The sequence below is a fragment of the Setaria viridis genome, chromosome 7, assembly GCF_005286985.2.
Source record: "Setaria viridis chromosome 7, Setaria_viridis_v4.0, whole genome shotgun sequence".
NCBI classification, from domain to species: Eukaryota; Viridiplantae; Streptophyta; class Magnoliopsida; order Poales; family Poaceae; genus Setaria; species Setaria viridis.
The window spans coordinates 23,196,821-23,217,702 of NC_048269.2; the positions used below are offsets into that span (position 1 = coordinate 23,196,821).

At 49.6% G+C, this 20,882-nt stretch overlaps 1 protein-coding gene and 1 pseudogene across 1 annotated transcript; both read left to right on the top strand.

Annotated features, from left to right (window-relative positions):
- Positions 1-9,888: 9,888 nt before the first annotated feature.
- On the top strand, positions 9,889-11,781 carry LOC117865154 (indole-2-monooxygenase). Its single transcript, XM_034749290.2, has 2 exons — positions 9,889-10,895; positions 10,984-11,781. The coding sequence occupies exons 1-2, from the start codon at positions 9,909-9,911 to the stop codon at positions 11,608-11,610; spliced, it is 1,614 nt and encodes a 537-aa protein (XP_034605181.1). The 5' UTR covers positions 9,889-9,908; the 3' UTR covers positions 11,611-11,781.
- Positions 11,782-13,914: 2,133 nt separating this feature from the next.
- LOC117864771 (indole-2-monooxygenase-like) lies at positions 13,915-20,306 on the top strand (annotated as a pseudogene).
- The last annotated feature ends 576 nt before the right edge of the window (positions 20,307-20,882 follow it).

Sequence of the window (20,882 nt, forward strand, 5' to 3'; positions counted from 1 at the left end):
CTTGCAATTTTGCTTCGACTTCTCTTAGTCTTGAAAAAATTTGTCCGACGAGGAGGGAGTACGCAGCCCCCGAGGCTTGGATTGATTGAATAATCAACTCAAGGATCTTGAATCTTTACTTAAGTCACCATCTGAGTAGTCTCGCGACGTCCAGCCCCCAAGCATATGCGCCAGGTGAGCTGTAGGAACTACGTCGAGTACTTGTTGACGCTTAGCCCCCAAGCTTTTGGGAGCTAGCTGAGCCATTGGAGATATCCCGAGTACTGATTGGCGCTTAGCCCCCGAGTTCGGGAACTAGTCTGCGCTTTTGGAGGTATGCTGACTGTACTGGAGCGTCGTCGCTGAATATTGATCTGAAAGAAAAGACGCACATATTATGTAGCATATTTGTGGAATATTGAAACTATTGAAATTTATTCAGCGATCAATATGAATATTGTGTGTCAAGCTCTTGTTTCGGTCATATTATGCCCGAGTAGTTAGCTTGTTACATTTAGGCTCTCGGTCTCCGAGTAGTCGTTGCCGCTGCGTGTGTGAGATCTGTATCCCGTATACGCGTATGGGATTAGGCATGACGGAAGTGCCCGAGGCTTTCACAAATTAAGGCGTGTCCTGCTCGAGGAGAATAGTGACCTTAAGAGAAAACAAAAAAGAGTAGCGCTGTTGCGATAAAAAGAGCGCATGATTGCGTGCAAGAGTTTGCTACCCACCAGCGAGTAGAGCGCGTGTTGTGCGCGAGAGTTCAGCGAATGGAGCGCGTGTGGTGCGTAAGAGTTTGCTGCCCTCCGGCGAGTAGAGCGCGAGAGGAAAGCAAGCTGGAAAATAGTTGGAAAAGAGACTTAGCTTGATTCATGGACGATTGTTGATGAAGCCGTAGCGATCGTTGATGACAAAATCGGCTAGTTGGAGGCGGATCTGACTAGTTGTCGACAGTGCAAAGTTTGCCCCGACTAATTTTTTAGTCGAGACTTGTAGTAGAAGTAGTCGTCGGTGAGCTGCCCGTAGTCGTCGGCGAGTGTTACGTGTGGTCGGAGTAGTCATCGGCGAGACGCCCGTAGTCATCGGCGAGCGTCGCGACGTACTCGAAGAAGTCGTCGGCGAGTCGCCCGCAGTCGTCGCCTGCGTGGTGACTCGAATGCCAGCTCACACGGACTACTCCAAGCCATGATCGAGTCCGAGTTGTAATCAAACACGATGTTGAAAAGATCTGAAATTTGAGATTTTCTCGGTGAGATCTTCTGCTTCTTATCGAAAAGGGTTTTCATCGAGATGTTTCTTCGCCCAGCTGTTGATGGTGTGGCATTGGAAGGACCCAACACCATCGGCGATGAAGAGACAGGAGTCGAAAACGAAAGTTGCGCCCGCCTCGAAGGCGAACGCAGGCTTGATGATGGTCGGTGCCATCGATATCGCGTGGAGAAATTCGGCGACATCCCCTACCTGGCACGCCAACTGTCGGTATTTTATACCGGGAACACGCCTAGGGAGTACCCGAGGTGGTGTTTTGTGCAGTTGGTGTCGCCGAGAACCAAGGAGTCGATGGTGACGCAGGGAACACGATTTAGATAGGTTCAGGCCGCTAGATCGCGTAATACCCTACGTCCTGTGTGTGGATTGTATTGGTGAGTTGTGTTGCATTCTTCGGAGGGGATCCCTGCCCACCCTTATATACTCAGGAGAGTAGGGTTACAGGGTAGAATCCTAGTCGAACACGGTTACAGAGTTCTACTCTATGTTACCCTGCGGCGTAGCCTCCAAGTCCTGATCGCGTCCGAGTACGCCCCTGGGTAGGCCATACAAGGCCTACTCGTGGGCCCGGGGATGTATACATGACAGGGACCAACCGGTACTAAATTGGATGCCACGTCACGCGTGACCGAGGCCAATTTAGTACCGATTGGTCTCCCCAATCGGTACTAAATTCTTTTTTCATTTCTATTGCTTTTGTCATTTTCTTTTCTTTTTTTTATTCTATATTAGTATTTCGTATTTGTTTTCGTATACTGCTCTATTATGCTAATATATATAAAGTTGTATTTGATTTATAATATTATATTTGAGATAATATTATATATAAACATATTGTGCATACACATATATGAATAATATTTTCAACATTTTGGATCAACTATTCTGAACCCATGTCCGGACGGTGATGCAGATTTGATCCATCATTATGGAACTCTCCCGCTGGAATTACTACCTCGTCCAGAAGAAATCTACTGGGGAAAGGGCATTTAGTACCGATTCCTAACCCCCTTTAGAGCAACTTCAAGAGGCTGCTAATCTTACCCCCAATACCTTTTTTAGGAAAAAAGAGAGAAAAAATAAACTCCAACAATACACCTAAACCTTCCCCAATTTTTTAGCGACGCTAAAAAACAGCCTGCCACCGCGTATATTTTAGCGTTGGCGTTCCTCCCCCAATCCTGATTCCCGCACGCCCGCGCGTCTGTAACATCCGCGGAAATCACCAACTAAAATCACCCGTTAAAAATCGTCTTTAAAATCTTTTTACCGCTGAGCTCCCGGAAATCGAAAGTCTCCCCAGCGATTTCGCCGTCCCGGCACCCAGGCCGACCCCTGCCTTTTTTCTTTTATCCGTGCCCGTACTTTCCGCCGCGTGCCGTCGCCAGACGCCGCGCGCGTGCCGTCGCCAGACGCCGCGCGCGTGCCGTCGCCAGACGCCGCGCGCGTGCCGCGAACGCCGCCGGTCCCTCTCTTTCTCTCTCTCTTTTCCCTCCTTTTTCTTTTTTCTTTTTCTTTTTTTCCCTTCTTCCTTCCTTCTTCCTCTTTCTTTTTCTCCCTCCTTCCCTCTTCTCTCTCCTCCTCTTTCTTCTTCCTGGCACCCGGCGCCACCTTCCCCTGGCGCCACTACCCCTGGCCGGTCCCAACGCCATTACTCCGACGCCCCACCCCCCTGGCGCCATACTCCTCCGTCGCCAGCCCCTTGCACGCCCGGGCCCGCGCCGCCCGCCTTGGCCCCGCCGGCCACGCCGGCGCCATCGGGCCGCGCGCCACCCCGCAGGCGCTCGCGCTCAGCCCTCCTGGCCCCGCCGGCACGTCCCTGCGCCGCCCACCCGCCGGACCCTACCTCCCCGCTCCCGGCCCCTACCTCCCCGCCACGGCACGCCACCAGTGCCGTGCCACCGGCCGCCGCCGGACCTTGCCGGTCCCCTACCGCCGGCGCTCTCCTCACCGGCTATAAAAGGAGGCCGCCCAGCCGCCCCTCTCCCCACACCACACCACACCCCGACCTCCTCCACCCGCCAACACCTCCAGCGCCGCCGCCGCCCGAGCCAAGCCGCCACCACCACCCACCGCCGCCGCCCGAGCGCCGCCGCCGCCTAGACCCCCGTTGGCTGCCCCTCTCCTACCCCAAGTGCTCGAGGTAAGGGGCAAAACGGGATCCTCTCTCCTTTCCCCACCTCCTCCACCCCTCGGTCGCCGCCGGTGAGGCCGCCGGCCGGCCGCCGTCGGCCCCCCCCCACCTTCCCCAACCTCCTGGCCGGCCCAGCGAAGGAGAAGGGGAAAATTCCCCAAAATTCCGATCTGACCCCTACTTTTTCCCAAATTACGAACAGGTCCTCCCACCACTCTCATAAAGCTATTCGCGGATAAGCCCCTCCACCTCCAAAAGTATTCACAAATAGGTCCCTAGTTTATTATAAATCAGTCCTAAACCTCCATTTAAGCCCCTAACTCATGTTTAACCCGTCATTTCATGTGCCAAACTTCCTCCAATTAATCCCAAATTTCACCACGTCATTCTCTGGAATACTTTCGCCGATCCATATCCAAATTTCCCAGAAATAATCTTTCTACCTATTTTCCGTTCGCGTTTTCTGTTCGGAGCTCACGATTAAAAACCGATATTTCTTTTATTTATTTGTGTGTCCGTTTGTGTGTGCCGTAGATCGCGGTTTGCCCGAGGAGGATCCCGAGGAGGAGTTCGACCGCGAGCCCGAGCCCGAGGACCAGCAGCACGAGCCGGAACTCCCGGAAGGCTTTGAAGACGGCAAGTCCAATCTCACCCGTTTGATGCATATTTAATACCTAGATTTTCAAACACAACCTATTGGCCTGTTTTACAAAATGCATATTATTTCATCGCAAGACATGGTTGGATAGCCACCCCTTGATTGTTATGAACATTCCTTGTTACCCTATGGTTGTCTCTAAATATGATTCGCTCTATTTGGACGATAGCCACCGCTAGAATGCTTAGGAAATTACTACTTAAATACAATCACCACTACAATGATGTTTTCGGAAAATAAGCGTGTGTGTGTACAAGTAAGGAAAATGGCTTTCTGGGTTCAGAGGAAAAAGGATGCGTAGACAGGATGGATGGGTATTCCTTGTGTGGGATGCCAGGGTGTGGTGCTCGTACCTTGGTGGTTGAGCAATGTCGGGAGATATCCATCTTGTCATGATTAAGGACCGAGTTGATGTGTCATCTTGCCTAATTCCACCATCGTGCAACCACTCGACCGTTGTATGGGCAGCGGCTTAGCATAATTCCCACTAGCTAAAATGTTAGTCTTCAGGGGTGCTGGTGAGAAACGGGAGCCCATGGAAAAGGAGTAAGATCTTGGTGACTTAGGTCCCGGTTACGGTCTCGTGGGTGAGCCGTGAACCCCTTGGGTGCTTCCGTGAGGGCTAGCCAGTCTTAGCTAAGGTGGGTAATGGCTTTGTTAGGATCTGCACCGACACTAAGGTGATCGTGCTGCGGTACCCTACTTGTGGGAAAAGTGTACAACCTCTGCAGAGTTAAAACCTATCCGGGTAGCCGTGTCCACGGCATTGGACGAGTTACGGCTTGGTCACATAACTAGCACTTGGGTATGGATGGTGTGTGTGTGTGTGTGTGTGTGTGTGTGTGTGTGTGTGTCGAATTTTGGAAGAGTCCGGCAGTCGTGCCGTGCGCTATGGCGGACGGGGAGTCCGATAGCGATAAAAACTTGGATCCTTTGTGTAGGATCAACCCCACTCCTTGTTCGGTTACTAAAGAAAAGCTTTACAAAAATTTGTTTAAAAACGAACCTATGCATGTGTTGAAAATTTAGCTTTATTGCAAATAAACTCTAGCCTATCCTTGTTGTATCCTATGCATATACTTGCTTGTATCCCCCTCTGTGGATGGGGTTGGACTTGTTGAGTACGTTCGTACTCACCCTTGCTTCGTTGCTTCAGAGGAAGACCCGGACTTCATCGTAGAAGACCCTGAGTAGAGGTTGTGTCCGCACCCAACGCTGCCTGTGGTGTTGGCCTTTCCAAGATGCTGTTGCTGCCGTGTAGTCCCGAGTGCTGTCTTTTGGCAGTCTCTTGGTTAGCCGTTGTTGTTTATTTACTTCTTATCGCTGCATGGCTCTCACGCCCACTCCCTCGGGAGTTGTACGGTAACTGAATTATCTGTCGAATAAATGTGTTATCAGCCTTCTGGGACTGATATTTGTATCACATTTAGTCTCTACTTATGTGGGGACGCTTCAGCGTCCCTTCCGATGGGCCCAATATGATGACGTGGCCTGTGTTTGAAATATTGGGGGCTATTTATTAGCGATCTGCTGTGGACTAATATGTTTTTGGGGGAATTTTTTTTGGAGAAGCCCCAATACATAGTTTTTGGGAAGAATTTTTTAGGATACTCTTGAAGTTGCTCTTAGTACCGGTTGTGCAATTGGTATTTCTACTTCGGTAGTAAAAGGGGGTATTTAGTATCCGGTCAAATAACCGGTAATAAAGGGGTATTAAAAAAAGAAATCCCGCTGCTCACCCGCCCTCCCGCCGTCCTCCCGCCCGGCCCCCGCCGCCGCCCTCCCACCGTGAATGAGAACGAGAGGTGGAGAATGAGAGGATGAGAGAGTAGAGAGGAGCTTGGTGACAGGGGAGAACGAGAGGATGAGAGAGCAGAGAGTGTCGTACATATATTTATGGTCCACCAGAAGGTTTGGACAGTCCTAGATATAGGGCTGGACACCGAAACGTGTCGTTAGACATGGAGACTACGGTGCAGGCCGGCGTGGTCTACGTGATAGGCTAGGAACTAGTCGAGGATTAAGAAACTACTCGTAGAAATTAGAGTAGGACTCACTAGTCGAATCCGATTAGTATTCTTGTAAATAACTGACCTGTAACCCTGCCCCTCGGCAATATAAGGCGAGGCAGGAATTCCCTCCAAAGCAATTCAATACAACCAACACACAAGACGTAGGATATTATGCAATCTAGTAGCCCGAGCCTGTCTAAATCGTGTGTTCGAGTTCACCTTTGAGTTACTGATTTTGGCGAGCCTCACGCACTAAACACTACCTCGGGCACCCCCTTGGTAGTTTGCTGGGGTCTAAACACCAACAGCTGGTGCGCTAGGTAGGGGATGTTGCTGAGAATCCACTTGCGAACTCGATGGTCCAAGTCATCATCAATCCCACCATCGCGTGAGCATGAGAGATGGGAGCGGATATGGGGGAGATGGATTATAATGCGGATGGGACGACGGGAGCTGAAGGTCGGGAGATCCTTTAGTACCGGTTGATAGCTCCAACCGGTACTAATAGCCTCCCATTAGTACCGGGTGAAGTGTTCAACCGGAACTAATGTGCCTGAGGGCCTTTAGTACTGGGTGAAGGCTCCACCCAGTACTAATGGGTGACCTTTAGTACCGGGTGGAGCTCCCAACCGGTACTAAAGGGGGTCACAGGGTGCTCTTGGGGAACTAGCCGTTAGACCCAGTACTAATGCTCATATTAGTACCGAGTCAAAAACCAACCGGTACTAAGGGCTAGGACCAATGCTTAGTTTTCCAGTTGTGTCTTGAATTGCCCTGATTTTTTCCATCTTGAGGAGTTCTTCCTTCATGTGCATAATCTATGTTATTAGCAAAGGTTATTATATTAGATCAATGGATTTACACAATTAGAACTAATTTATTGTTAAGAAATTTGTATAAGTACTCTGAATTTGTGGTCAGTTATATGCTTAGGATGTACAAAGCCATGGATGAACTCACATACGTAGTGTCCGCATAAATTATTCATCGGATTCTATCTCAAACACTATATATATATGGCAAAATAAGTTATGAAGTATTTGTTGTATTCAAGTGATGTTGACGGAAGCGAGCCCATGCTCTGTTAAGCATGTCTATGAGGTCGATGCATTGATTTCTTGGTCTCCTCAGAGAGTCCAGGATATAGACCATGCTTCGATCAACCACGATAACAAGGAGTATATAGTGGAAGATGGACATATATACATAGTGAAAAGCTATTTAGTATTATTTTTAAATGCTAGTTCAAAAAATAAAAGAGATGGGAAACACGCTCACTTGAAGTTGTCACTATTTAAACACTCAAACATGCTTTCCTTCTTTTCCTTGCTGAGAATGTAGCTGGTAGGATCCCATGTTTCAGGTGCCGACGTGCTTCAATTGTATCATTTGCCTTTCCATATGTACCTAGGAAGCCAAGCACGTTCACGCAAAGATTTTTCATCAGGTGCATCACATCGATTGCATTACGAACCTCAAGGACTTCCCAATAAGGTAGCTCCCAAAATATAGACTTGTTCTTCCATATGGGTGCATATCCGTCCTCATCGTTCGGAACATGTTGGCTATCAGATCCCTTGCCAAAGACTACCCTCACATCCTTTATCATAGAAAATACATGTTTACCATTACGGTGAACGGGCTTAGTATGTTTTTCTTCCTTCCCTTCCAAATGCTTCCCTTTCTTTCTTAACGCTTAGTAGGAAAAAAATCGACGATGACCCGTATACACGACCTTCTAACAATGTTTTAAATACATGCTGCAAGTTTCATATAAGTAGTGCATGCAGGCTCGATATCCCTTATTTGTCTATCTGTCCAGACAGATTCCCAAGCCACCGGCCAATCATTGATGGTTAAGAACAACAATGTTCGTAGATTAAAAGTCTCCTTTTTGTCCTCATCCCACACACGTACACCTTCTTCCTTCTATAATAGTAAAAGTTCATCAACCAATGGTCTTAGATAAACATCAATGCCGCTACCAGGTTGTTTTGGACCTTGGATAATTACCAACATCATAACGAACTTCCGCTTTATGCACATCAAAGGCAGAAGGTTGAATATACATAAGGTCACAGGGCAAGTGCTATAACCACTACTGAACTCACCGAATGGATTGAATCCATCCGTACTTAAACCAAACCTTATGTTCCTTGCATCATTTTCAAACTCGGAAAATTCTCTGTCAACTGTTCTTCACTGGGACCCATCAGCGGGGTGTCTGATCATTTCATCTTGCTTACATTCTTCTTTGTGCCAACGCATCAACTTTGCATGTGCCTTATTTTTGAACAAACGCTTCCAGCGTGGTACTACAAGGAAATACCTCGTTACATTTGCAGGAACTTTCTTCTTGCTAGCCTGCCCCTCAAAATCACCCGGGTCATCTCACCTGATCTTATAACGCAGCGTTTCGCGCACAGGACAAACCTCGAATTTCTCGTATTCCTCACCACGATAGAGGATACAGTCATTAGGACATGCAAGTATCTTTTATACCTCCAAACTCAGAGGACAAATAACCGTTTTCGCTTCGTACGTTGAGGACGGCAATTCGTTCTCCTCGGAAAGTATGTTCTTTCATTAAAATCCTTGTCAGAAACTCTATTTTTTACCTTCCATTGCAGCATTTGTAGTGTGGTACCCAACTTTTTGTGCCCCTGTTTATAATCTGGGTACAATAATTTCATATGATCAGCTAACATACCCTTGAACTTTTTTGACTCCTTCACATTCTCGCAATCTTCCTTTGCATCTCGCAATATCTGACCTCGATCATCAATAGGACCTTCTGCCTCGCTTATCTCTTCTTTAGCCTCGCCCATTGGAGTATCTGCAAAGGCACCTCTTCAAGTCCAGTCAAAAATGTTGTCATCTTCTTCTTCATCATCATCTTCCATCATAACTCCTTTTTTCCGCGTGCTTGGTCCAAACAAAATAGTTACGCATGAATCCAGAACTGTATATGTGGGCGTGAATAGTCTTTCTGGATAAGTAATCTTTCTCATTTTTACAATTTCTGCATGGACAACAAATAAAACCGGACGGCGGCTTGTTGGATTCTGCCAGATCGAGAAAACCACGCAAGCCATTAATGTACTCCATGAAGCGTTTGTCTGCGTTGTACATCGATTATCGATTCATCTACAAAGTATTAACAAACCAAAGATTTTGTGATCATGCATCTAGTTATAAAGCATAACAAACATCATTCAAATCTCATAAAACTCAAATGTTGCTGAAATTTTTGATAGAAATACACAAATTTAAAATTCAGATTCAAATAACATGATACACTACGACAAACTATCCACGTCTAGGAGGAAGGGTGCCTACTTCTCCCTTTGGTGCTTAAATGACGAACTGCACTTCTGAATGGCAAAAGCATTGCTGATCCTGACGGTCCGATCCCGCGACGCCGAGAGCTCGCCCGTCCAAAACCGCAGCACCGAACAGCCCTGTCCTGTAGCTTCGCAGCGCCACAAGATCCACGCCCAAAACCTTCAAGGTTACTCCGTACACGTAGCTGTAGCCGATTCGACAGAGGCTCGGCAATCTCCATGCCATTTAATTTCTCGTGGCACCACGTTATCATGCAATTCACATTCACCCTCCTGCACACGCAATGGAAATGCCAATGCTCGTTGGAGCCGATTGCTGAATTTAGATATGTTCTTGACCAACCCCCTATAAACCCAACTTAGAAATGTTGAAGTCTGTCCTACGTCAGTGACGTGTGCACAGCTGATCGATCGTGTCCTTGTCTCACTGATCAACTAGCTCGTTTGGAAGCGGCAAGAGTTGGAGCTATATCAACCTCCACTGCAGGTCGATCGAGCTCCATTGCATCGACATGGCGAACCTAGCAGAGCAGTTTGTGCACGAGATGTGGACGGCTCCACGGGCGTGGCTTTTGCTCCTCCTCCCTCTCTTCCTCTTACTCCTACGCAGCTGGTGGGCAACGCTGTTCGGCCTCGGCGCCAACAGAGCGAGGGACCACCACCAGCAGCAGCAGCAGCAGCGAGACGGCCACCACCGCCTCCCACCTTCGCCACCGGCGCTCCCCGTCCTGGGCCACCTGCACCTCGTCGGCTCCCTCCCGCACGTCTCCCTCCGGGACCTCGCCGGGAGGCACGGCCCGGACCTCATGCTGCTCCGCCTCGGCTCCTTGCCGGTGCTCGTCGTCTCGTCGCCCCGCGCCGCCGAGGCGGTGCTGCGCACGCACGACCACGTGTTCGCGTCCCGCCCGCACTCCCTCGTCGGCGAGGTCGTCCTGTACGGCCCCTCCGACGTTGGCTTCGCGCCGCACGGGGACTACTGGCGCCGGGCGAGGAAGCTCATCACCGCGCACCTGCTCAGCGCCAGGAGGGTGCAGTCCTTCCGCCACGCCCGCGAGGGAGAGGTGGGCGCGGTGGTGGGCCGGATCGCCGAGGCGGCCGCCGCGGGCGCGGCCGTCGACGCGGGCGAGCTCCTAAGCTCGTTCGCGAACGACCTGGCGTGCCGCGCCGTGATGGGCGCGTCCTTCCGGAGCGAGGGCCGGAACAGGCTGTTCCGGCAGCTCGTCTGCGACACCACTCCGCTGCTGGCTGGTTTCAACGTCGAGGAGCTCTTCCCGTTCCTGGCTCGCTTTGGCGTACTCAAGAAGGTGGTCCGCGCCAGGTCCGAGAGGTTGAGGAGGAGGTGGGACGAGCTGCTCGACAGGCTCATCCAGGACCATGAGAGCAAGTACGAGCCGATGGCGGCGAGTGATCCGAAGGATGACGATGACTTCATACACGTTCTGCTCTCCGTTCGGCAGGATTACGGCCTCACAAGAGACCAAATGAAAGGCCTCCTGCTTGTAAGTATACAATACATCAGCTCATGTCTGGCAATTAGAATTGTAAATTCGTAAGACCTGATTACCTGAATAAGAATTGGACATGCAGGACGTGTTCATCGGGGGAATCGACTCGGTATCTTCGACGCTCGAGTTCACCATCGCGGAGCTCATGCGGAAGCCACGCGTGATGGAGAAGCTGCAAGCCGAGGTGAGGAGCAGCACGCCCACGGGACAAGAGATCGTCAGCGGAGACGACCTGAAGAGCATGCCCTACCTGAGAGCCGTCACGAAAGAGTCACTCCGGGTGCACAACGTGACGCCGCTGCTGGCGCCGCACCTGTCCATGGCCAGCTGCAGCGTCGACGGCTACGCGATCCCTGCCGGGGTGCAGGTCCTGATCAACGCCTGGGCCATTGCCAGGGACGCGCGCTACTGGGGCGAGGACGCCGAGGAGTTCGTCCCCGAGAGGTTCATTGATGGCGGCAGCGCTGTGGATGTTAGCTTCAAGGGGAGTGACTTCCAGTTCCTGACTTTCGGGTCCGGACGAAGGATGTGCGCCGGGATGAACTTCGCCGTGGCCACCGTAGAGGTGATGCTGGCGAACCTGGTGCACCGTTTCGACTGGGAATTACCACCGGGGAAGGAGGGGCGCGACATTGATATGTCACAGGTGTTCGGGCTTGTGGTCCGACGGAAGGAGAAGCTTCTCTTGGTTCCAAAATTACGTGCATAGTGCTTGTGTTGGATGGAGGCACTGTAATAAAAACTCATCGGTGGGTGTACGTTTACTGTTTACATCACTATTACATGCATACAGCATGATGATAATATTAATTTAGATGAACCTAGGAGGAGCTAGGGGATTTTTCATTAAAAAAAGAAATAGGTATTCAAATTCAAGTTAGAGGGACTCGAACCTGGATGATCTAAGCTCACTTCCTATACAGCATGATGATCAGTTAATGCAACAATTGTGTATGCGCGAAAAAATGTAGATGATTTTTATGAAAGGCAATGTGGGTCATTTCTACGGAAATTTGGATCGGGAGATCCCATCCCTATAACCTGAGTAATTAACTTTGTCCATTTGACCTGTGATAAACGTTAGAAAAATATATATCAAGAATTTTTTGTTATTAGTTTTATATTATAGGCGAGGGGCATTTCTACTAAACTAATCCTACGATATACAAAAATTGCATGAAAAACAACAATAATAATAAGTTCTTAAGGTGATTTTCTAACATAGTACACCATGTCCATGTCCTCTATTATCTCATAAAATTTCAACTTCAAGTTCAACGAGTACATGGAGAAATGAAAAAAAAACTCAACAAGAGTAGATTGGAGCATCTAAAATAGTTTAGGGGAGTATATTGAGCGAAATTTTAGCCAGGAGATCAAATGGACAAAGTTAGTTGTTCAGGGTGGTAAAATAGAATTTTTCCTAAATTATTTAATTTACTGTTACCAATTTGTTTAATTACCCATCTCTCATTTTGTGCACAAATGTTGTACATCAATACATCATTGCTTTTCAGTGATCAATATCTTGAAGTAATGAGTTCATCTATTGTATATTTTTGCTTTAATTGTTTGAAATTTTAGATTGTATTGCTACAAGCGTGCTTTGTTGATAGTTCGCGAGGAGCATAATTAAGGGGGTGGGGGATTTGGGGGCTTGAGCCCCCCTTACCTTCCCACAATAATGAAGCCCCCTTGTCTCTTGATCCCTCCTATCGTTTTTGAGGAGAAAGAAGGAAGAAAAAAGAAGAAGAGGAGGAGCTCCCCTAGTTTCTATAGCTGGCTCTGCCCAGGCTTGAACTATTGATATGCGGCAATAATTCCCTTATTGCACCTTAAATACCTTCAGATCCAATAGAAAAATATTGCCATCGAGTATCTTGTAGTAGATGCTGCACATTTGAGTTTGAGTCACGCACTTGTATTTTTTAAATTTATTTTTGAAAGAACAGTAATCGTTGGTTACAAATCATTATATTTAAGATGTGAAAACGGCTGATAGCAGTGCGCTGCAAGGGATATGAAAACAGCCCGGCATATAGCTTAATTAAAAACACAGTAATTTGTAGAATGAAAAAGATTAATATCACAAATTGACATTCCAACATAGTGTTTTGTATCTGTTGATTCTTACTTTCTCGTGGTGCTCGTGGGCTTTCTATTTTAGTGAACAAGAACTAGGAGGACGTACAGGTCGTATTCGAACACTGTTCAGCCAGGTTTATTTTGCGTAGCCAGCACCAGCAGATTGAGCATATAGGTTGGGAGATCAGAGATGCCACCAACCTAAAAAGTAGCTCGATGCATGTGGCGAGCATATATCTATCTGACCTTTGCAGGGCTAGCAGTTTGGGCATAGGCAGTGCTATGGAGAGAGATGGAACGAATCCAACAAGTAGCTCTGCATAGCAACACGATAATGGACTAAACTTAGGGTGTCTGGATACGAGATTCTAAACTTTAGGAGTGTCACATCAAATGTTCGGACGCTAATTAGAAGGACTAATATGAGCTAATTATAAAACTAACTGCAGAACCCCTATACTAATTCGCGAGACGAATCTATTAAGCCTAATTAATCCATCATTAGTAAATGGTTACTATAGCACCACATTGTCAAATCATAGACTAATTAGGCTTAATAGATTCATCTCGCTAATTAGACTCCATCTATGCAATTAGTTTTGTAACTAGACTATATTTAATACTTCTAATTAGTATCCAAACATCCAATGTGACACAAACATCCAATGTGACACGTAGGAGGGTGCATACACCTCCTAATGGTAATAATAGGTTGCATTTCGATCATTGCTTGGATTTAAGTACAGGGGGCATAGTGTCGTGGACCTCAAGGAAGATACATTAGAATCATAGAAATAGGATCCTAGGAAACAAATGCGTCCCACTCAAAAAGGGTCAGAATCACTTAAATTTATACACTGCAACTTTGAGAGTTACGTTCACTTCCGGTTATATCTAGACTTGGAAATACTTGATCTGTCATACATCAATGACGCATGTGTGTAGAAATTACAAACTTTGGAAGCTATATTAACCATCAGATGCCAAGCATTACCATTACCTCTCAGTTCAAGCTCCCAAACTGAGAGCACTGCCATCATATCCATTGCCATGGCAAGCCTAGCACAACAGTTCGTGCGTGAGCTAAAGACTCCACGAACATGATTTCTGTGCTACTCCTTCCTCCCTTCCTATTGCTCGTACGCTACTCGTTGTCCACGTTCAGTGCCATGAGAGGGAGGCGGAGGCAGCAGGCAGCAGGTAGCAGATGACCACCTACCGCCTTCCCCTCCGGCGCTGCCCGTTCTCGGCCACCTCCACCTTGTCGGTTCGCTCCCGCACGTCTCCCTCCGGACCCTCGCCAGGAAGTACGGCATGGACCTCATGCTCCTCCGCCTCGGCGCCATGCCCGTGCTCGTCGTGTCGTCGCCGCGCGCCGGCGGTGCTGCGCACGCACGACCACGTGTTCGCGTCCCGGCCACACTCCCTGGTCGCCGAGATCGTCCTCTACGGCCCTTCCGACGTCGGCTTCGCGCCGCACGGGGACTACTGGCGGCAGGCGAGGAAGCTCGTCACCACGCACCTGCTCAGCGTCAAGAAGGTGCAGTCGTTGCGCCTCGCCCGCGAGGAGGAGGTAAATAAACCAAAAAACTCCATTGATTAATCCAGTGATGTGGCATTAATTACCAACTAATCAAATTTTCCTGGACTAACGACACTTTGAGCATAAGCATGCGATGTGATGAGATGACACGCGCTCACACGCATGAACGATGCGGCCGCCGCAGGTGCGGTGGTGGACATGAGCGACCTGCTCGGCTCGTTCATCGGGCTGCCGCGCGGTGATGGACTGATGAGCAAAGTCCTTCCGAAGCGAGCGCCGGAACAAGCTGTTGCGGGTGCTCATCGAGGACATCTCTGTTAGATATATGAGCTTGACCATATAAATAATCCGTAATAAATCTTAAAGGTCTATTAGCGTTAGAGTGTACACCATCTATTAATCCCATATTGCTAATAGATGAGGGTATGGAGATTTTTCTCACTATAAATACGGACCACCCCTCGTGAAAAAGACGCACCATAGACCATTATACGGGAATGCTCCTAGTTCGGGTATCCCTAAGGTGGTTTATACGAGTTAGGTTTCGCCTCTCTACACTGCTGCGCCACCACTGTAGTCTTCTCCATTCCGTTGCGTCGGCGTGCACCAGCAAACGGGAGAGCAATTCTCCGGAACTAGTCATCCTTGTGATCCTGCATCGGGAGAGGGCGAATAAGATTTTTGGGAAGCGCTTTGCACGATTGCTCAAGTTTGTCATCTTCAATGCCGGCTTTTGCGATCCGTCAACACCGTCGTCATCCCGTCAGCGGCGCTCGTCATTACAGCTTCTCGGTACGTGCGCCATGATCTGATCTGGTTTTTAATCATGTTTTCTGAGATCATGATTGTGTTGATCATGTTCCCTAATATGTTAGAGTTTTGCATACTAGGATTGTCTCTTGTCATGATTTATTTATTTTGAAATTAATACAACAATTATCTAAATATCCAACAATCCAAAAATCTTATCATAGGCAATCTGCTGATTTTATGATGGCTGGTTTTGCTGAGTCACTGAGGTCCTAAAAATTTTCTGGTGACCTTTAAGAGAAGGCAAGCAAAGGTCAATCTGTGGCTTAATGCAATGCACATCTGGGACACGAGAAAAGGCAAATCAGAAAGCAAACGGACTGCTAAGTAGTAGCAGAAGTTCACGGATGCCAATAATCTTTTCGTGGGATGTACCATTAGCATGCTCTTTGACCGTTTGGTCCTATCTATGTGGACTCAACATATGCGAAAGAGTTGTGGGATGCTTTGGTTACAAAGCATGGTGCAACAGATGTAGGCACTGAACTGTACCTCATGAAGAGCTTCCATGACTACAAGATAGTGAACAACTATTCTATGGTAAAGCAAACGCATGAGGTGAAGTGCATTGTGAAGGACCTCAACAACAATGAAGGGAAAAACAAGGTCCTTAACACTACTACCTTCAAGGAGAAGATGAACAAAGCCGAGTTGTCTTGCTATACCTGCGGCGAGTTGGGACATTTCTCAAAGAATTATCCAGATCGCGCAGAATCGCAAGGATAAAAGGGCTAATCATAGATCTGGATCTAAGGATGTCAATATGGTGACCATAGGTGTAATATTCCAAAAATTTGTAATATTTGTTTGAGTGAAATTTGCAAAAATTTAAAACTTTTTGTTTGCATTGTGTGCTCATTTGAAAATGCTAGTTAATTTCTCTCTCATCCCAAAAATTCCATTTAAAAATTTGTGTGCTCATTCATGTTTAAGTGTTGTTTGAAGTTGAATTCAATTCAAAAATTCAAATTAAATTTAAACCCAAATCCTAAACTAATCTAACCTAACCCGACCAGCCCGCTCGCAACGCCGCGCCTCGCCTTCGGCCCAGCCGGCCACCTTACCAACAGGTCGGCCCAGCTCATGCCAGCGCTCGCTCGCCCGCTCCCCGCTCCTTGCCAGCAGGCCTAGCCCAGCTGCACAGCGCCACGCCCTGCCTTCCCTTTCCTCTCTCTCTGCTACTTGGGCCTGCATGTCAGTCGCCGCCCTGTTCCACTTTCTTCTCCAACCGCGGCATGCCCGAGGCGCGTGAGCGCCCGCCGGCCACGTGAGCATGCACTACCGTGCCCGTGAGCTTCCGGAAGCTTCCACTGGGGGGGAAAGGACCGCATTGCCCCTGCACCGCGCCCCAGAGCCTTAGTACGGTGCCATACGATAGGCACCACGCCGCCTCAAGCTCGTCCACCGAGGATCGATGATGCTCGTCAATGGTGCCCCATTGTGCGAACCCTAGCCGGCCTTGGGCTATAAATAGGACCTCGGCGTCCCCCCCCTGCGAGCCATCCCAAGCCATCGGGGCTCTCCCCGCCGCCGCCGCCAGTGGGAAGAAAGAGAAGCCGAGGGAGAAAGGAAGGAGTGGGGGAGGAAGAAGAAGGGGAAGAAGAGGAGGGGCAGGAGAAGAAGAAGGAGGAGGAGGAGGAGAGGAGGAGAAGGGAGAAACAAGAGGAGGCTGCCCGTGGAGCCGGAGCCGTCCGCCATCGCCGCTCGAGCGCCGCCGCCCGAAGCCATCCGAGGCCGCCACCATTCACCGTCGCCCTTGTCCTGCCTATGTGAGGTCCCCTTCCTTCCCTCTCTCTTGTAACCTAACAGTAGTGCCGAAGAGCTTAGACCGCCGCCTCCTAGCCTCGCCGCCGGCCGCTGGGGCCGTGCGCTGCTGTGTCGTGCCGCCTAGCCTAGCCTCGCCCGCCCGCTCACACTGTTCGCCACCATGCTCTGGCCATGCACCGCATGCAACGTCGTGCCACGCCGCGATGTCGTGGGCGCGGTCACCGTGCGCCATCGGCCGCCTGTGCGCGCCCATGCCGCGCCGTGACGTGCCGCCACTGTGGCCCACATGGCTGCCATGTAGGCACCATGTGGCACTGATGAGGCAAGCCGGGCCCAAGCTGCACCCCGCCGCTGTGGGGCGAGCTGCATCCTGCCGACCGCACCTGGCTGCCCCGCCACCGCGCTCATCAGCGTCGGCTGCCCCTCCCCCGCGACCCACCGGTCGTACCTCGCCGGATCTAACCGCCGCCTCCCCGCCGGCCGCCGACATCCGCAGCCCCGTCGGATCCGGCCTGTCGCACCCCACCGAAGCCCCGGCCGCACCCCCGCCATGAGGGGGGAGAGAAAGAGAGAGATGGAGAGAGAGAGAGAGAGAGAGAGAGAGAGAGAGAGAGAGAGGCATACCAGGGAAGAGGAAGCCGAGGCCATGCCGCCGGAGCCGCCACCCACCAAGGCTGCCACGCCGTCGGAGCCGCCACGCCACCGAGGTCGAGCTTGCGTCCGCCATCCGCGCTCGCCTTTGCTGCCGCCGCACCTAGCCCCGCTGCTGCTCTCCACTAGCAGTGAGGGGCAAGTGGAGGGGGAAGGGGAGGGGCAGCAAAGGGGCGGAGGGTGGTAGCTAGGAGAGGAGGGCCGGTAGGAGAGGAGGTAGGGAGGGGAGAAAGCTGGCGGGGGAGGGAGAGAGGGAGGAGGGAGGGTGCGAATAAGGAGGTGCTGAGGGGGGGCGGAGAAAGAGGATAGGAGCGGGGTAGGGGGGTGGATAAGGCGGATGGGGCGACAGGTGGGAGCTCCTCCAACCGGTACTAAAGGTCAGCCATCAGTACCGGGTGGAGGCTCCACCCAGTACTAAAGGCCCTCAGGCACATTAGTACTAGGTGGAGGCTTTACCCGGTACTAATGAGTGACTCCAACCGGTACTAAAGTGGGTCACGAGAGGCTCCTGAGAACTAGCCGTTAGACCCGGTACTAATGCTCATATTAGTACTAGGTTAAAAAGCAACCGGTATTAAAGGATAGGACCAATGCTCAGTTTTCCAGCAGTAAGGTGGTGGGATGAGCTTCTTGACAAGATGATGATGATTTGATCCATGTGTTGCTGTCCGTTTGACACGAGTACGGCCTCACCAGAGAGCAGATGAAAGCTATCCTGCTTGTGAGTACAAAGCTTCTAAGTGAATTCTTCTAGTGAGAAGTACTAGGTGAGGTCTCATGTCCTGTGCTATTTTGTCCTCTCGACCTGATGATCTTTCTCGAGTTTTGGGTGTGCAGGACGTATTTTTCGGAGGAATAGGGACAACGTCTTCGATGCTCGACTTCACCATGGCAGAGCTCATGCGGAAGCCACGAATGATGGCGAAGCTTCAAGCTGAGGTGAATAGCAGCGTCCCCGAGGGAGTAGAACTTGTCAGTGAAGCGGATCTAACAACAAACATGACTTGAGGTTCGTTTGGTAGGGCTGTGACTGTGACTGAAACGCCTCCAGCTACAACTTCTCTGGTGGAGTGGTTTCTTCGGTAAAGCTAAAGCTGTTCTGTAAAGTATTTGGCAAAATGACTTCTCCTGTATTCCTAGGAATGGATGCTAGAGATCAAATGTCCTGCATGCCCTTAGCGGATTGTTTGAATGGATAAATTATAATTTGAGTTCGTTAGATGGAAAATGGAAACTGTCAAATGTGCCCTTGTTAATTTAATTTGGATGTGCATATGTTTTTATCAATTTATAATGTAATTTTATATGAAATAAAAAAATAATTATTAATATTTTTCCCACGTGACACCCCTCCTTTTTCTACCGTATTTTTTCACGGTCATTTTTTTTCTATCGGCCCTGCTTCTTTCTTTCGTCCTTATCCTCTCCAACCTAGCTCGTGAGTCCACAGGCCTGTCGTGACATTGCCATTGCTGCGCCCTTCATCCACAAGCAGCGCCTGCTGGTGGAGAAGCAGGGAGTCTCTGGATTGAGGCCTGCTCATCCGTCGCTGTCCTACCACACCCTCCCACCCCGCTGCAGCGTCCTTCCCCGCCGTCTCGAGCCGACACCACCGCCGGGGGTCGGGGGCTGCGACGAGGCCCATAGCCACCACCCATGCGCCGCCAGGGGCTACGATGGATACCATGGCCACCACCCATGCGCCGACAGGGGGCCACAGTGGGGGCCACATGGCCGCCGGCCGCCTCGAGCCTGCATCCCGCGTCGTCATCGCCTTCGGCCTCCACCTCCTCGTTCCTGCCCTTACTAGTCGCCTGCTCCGCCTACGGGCTCCTCCCGGGGGCAAGGATGGCAACTGAAGGGGAGAAGTCGCGGGGAGCCAATTTTTTTTCTCCCCTCCCTCGGATAGCTCTAGTCAGTGGGTTTCAAGCGGCTTCATCAGCGAAGTCGTTCCGGGAACTAGCGTTTGGTATGGCTTCTTCAAAAACCGATGGAGGAATCGCTGAAGAAGTCGTGCCAAACAAGACCTTAATTACCTGAGGACTGTCGTTGAAGAGTCGCTCCAGCTACACCCCGTGGCGCCTCTCCTTCCGCACTTCTCAATGGCTAGATGCAGCATCGATGGTCACACGATCCCTGCTGGGTTACGAGTCTTGATCAACTCTTGGGCGATCGGCAGGGACGCACGCTACTGGGAGGATGCCGAGGAGTTTATCCCTGAGAGGTTTGTTGGTGACGGTAGTGCTACGCATGTTAACTTCAAGGGGAACGACTTCCAGTTCTTGCCTTTTGGGTCTGGACGAAGGATGTGCGCTGGAGTGAACTTCGGGATAGCCTGCATAGAGCTGATGCTGGCAAACCTTGTGCATCGTCTTGACTGGGAGTTGCCGGTGGGGAACAAGAGAGGTGACATCAATATGTCCGAAGTGTTTGGGCTAGTGGCGAGCCAAAGAGAGAAGCTTCTCCTAGCTAGTTCCAAAATTACGTATATAGAATCATATATGTTACATGCAAGCACTAAAATAAATGTCGAATGGCCGTGGATATAGTAGAATAAGTTGTCCAGTTGTCCTCAAACTTGTTTATTAATAGTAACCATTTTGGTTTTTGAACTTTTAATTTGCATATATAGGTTCCTAAAGGTAGTAACTCAAATTAATTATTGTTAAATGGTAGAAGTAGGCCGCAAGGGATGTGAAACCGCTACGGCCTATATTGCTTAATTAAGCACAATAATCGTACAACGTACGACAATATAAAATTAGGATCCCAAGTCGACTTCCGAAATATTTTGGTGCATCTTACTTTCTCGTGGTGCTGGTGATTTAATTGGACAAGAGAAAAATATATGAGATCGTAGTTGAATATACAAAGTACTGTGGTTGCGGCAGGAGCTAGCAAGAACTTACAGTTACAGGTGAGGGGTTTTGCACTTTGCAGCGCCCATTCAGTTCCAACTTCCAAGCAGAGGCGCTTGCGTGCAAGGAGACTTGCAGAAACGTACGTAGTTGGATATTGGTCTAAGCTTCTATTTGGTTCCTTTAGTCAAGTTTAGTCCAGGACTAAACTTCAATCCCTACCATGTTTGAATCAAAGACTAAAGTCCATTAATACAAACAAACAAA

Excerpts from the sequence above, each read along its gene's own strand:
- LOC117865154 (XM_034749290.2), top strand. The coding sequence starts at position 9,909 with ATGGCGAACCTAGCAGAGCAGTTTGTGCACGAGATGTGGACGGCTCCA. Across the intron at positions 10,896-10,983 it reads AAATGAAAGGCCTCCTGCTT|GACGTGTTCATCGGGGGAAT; the intron begins GTAAGTATACAA and ends TTGGACATGCAG.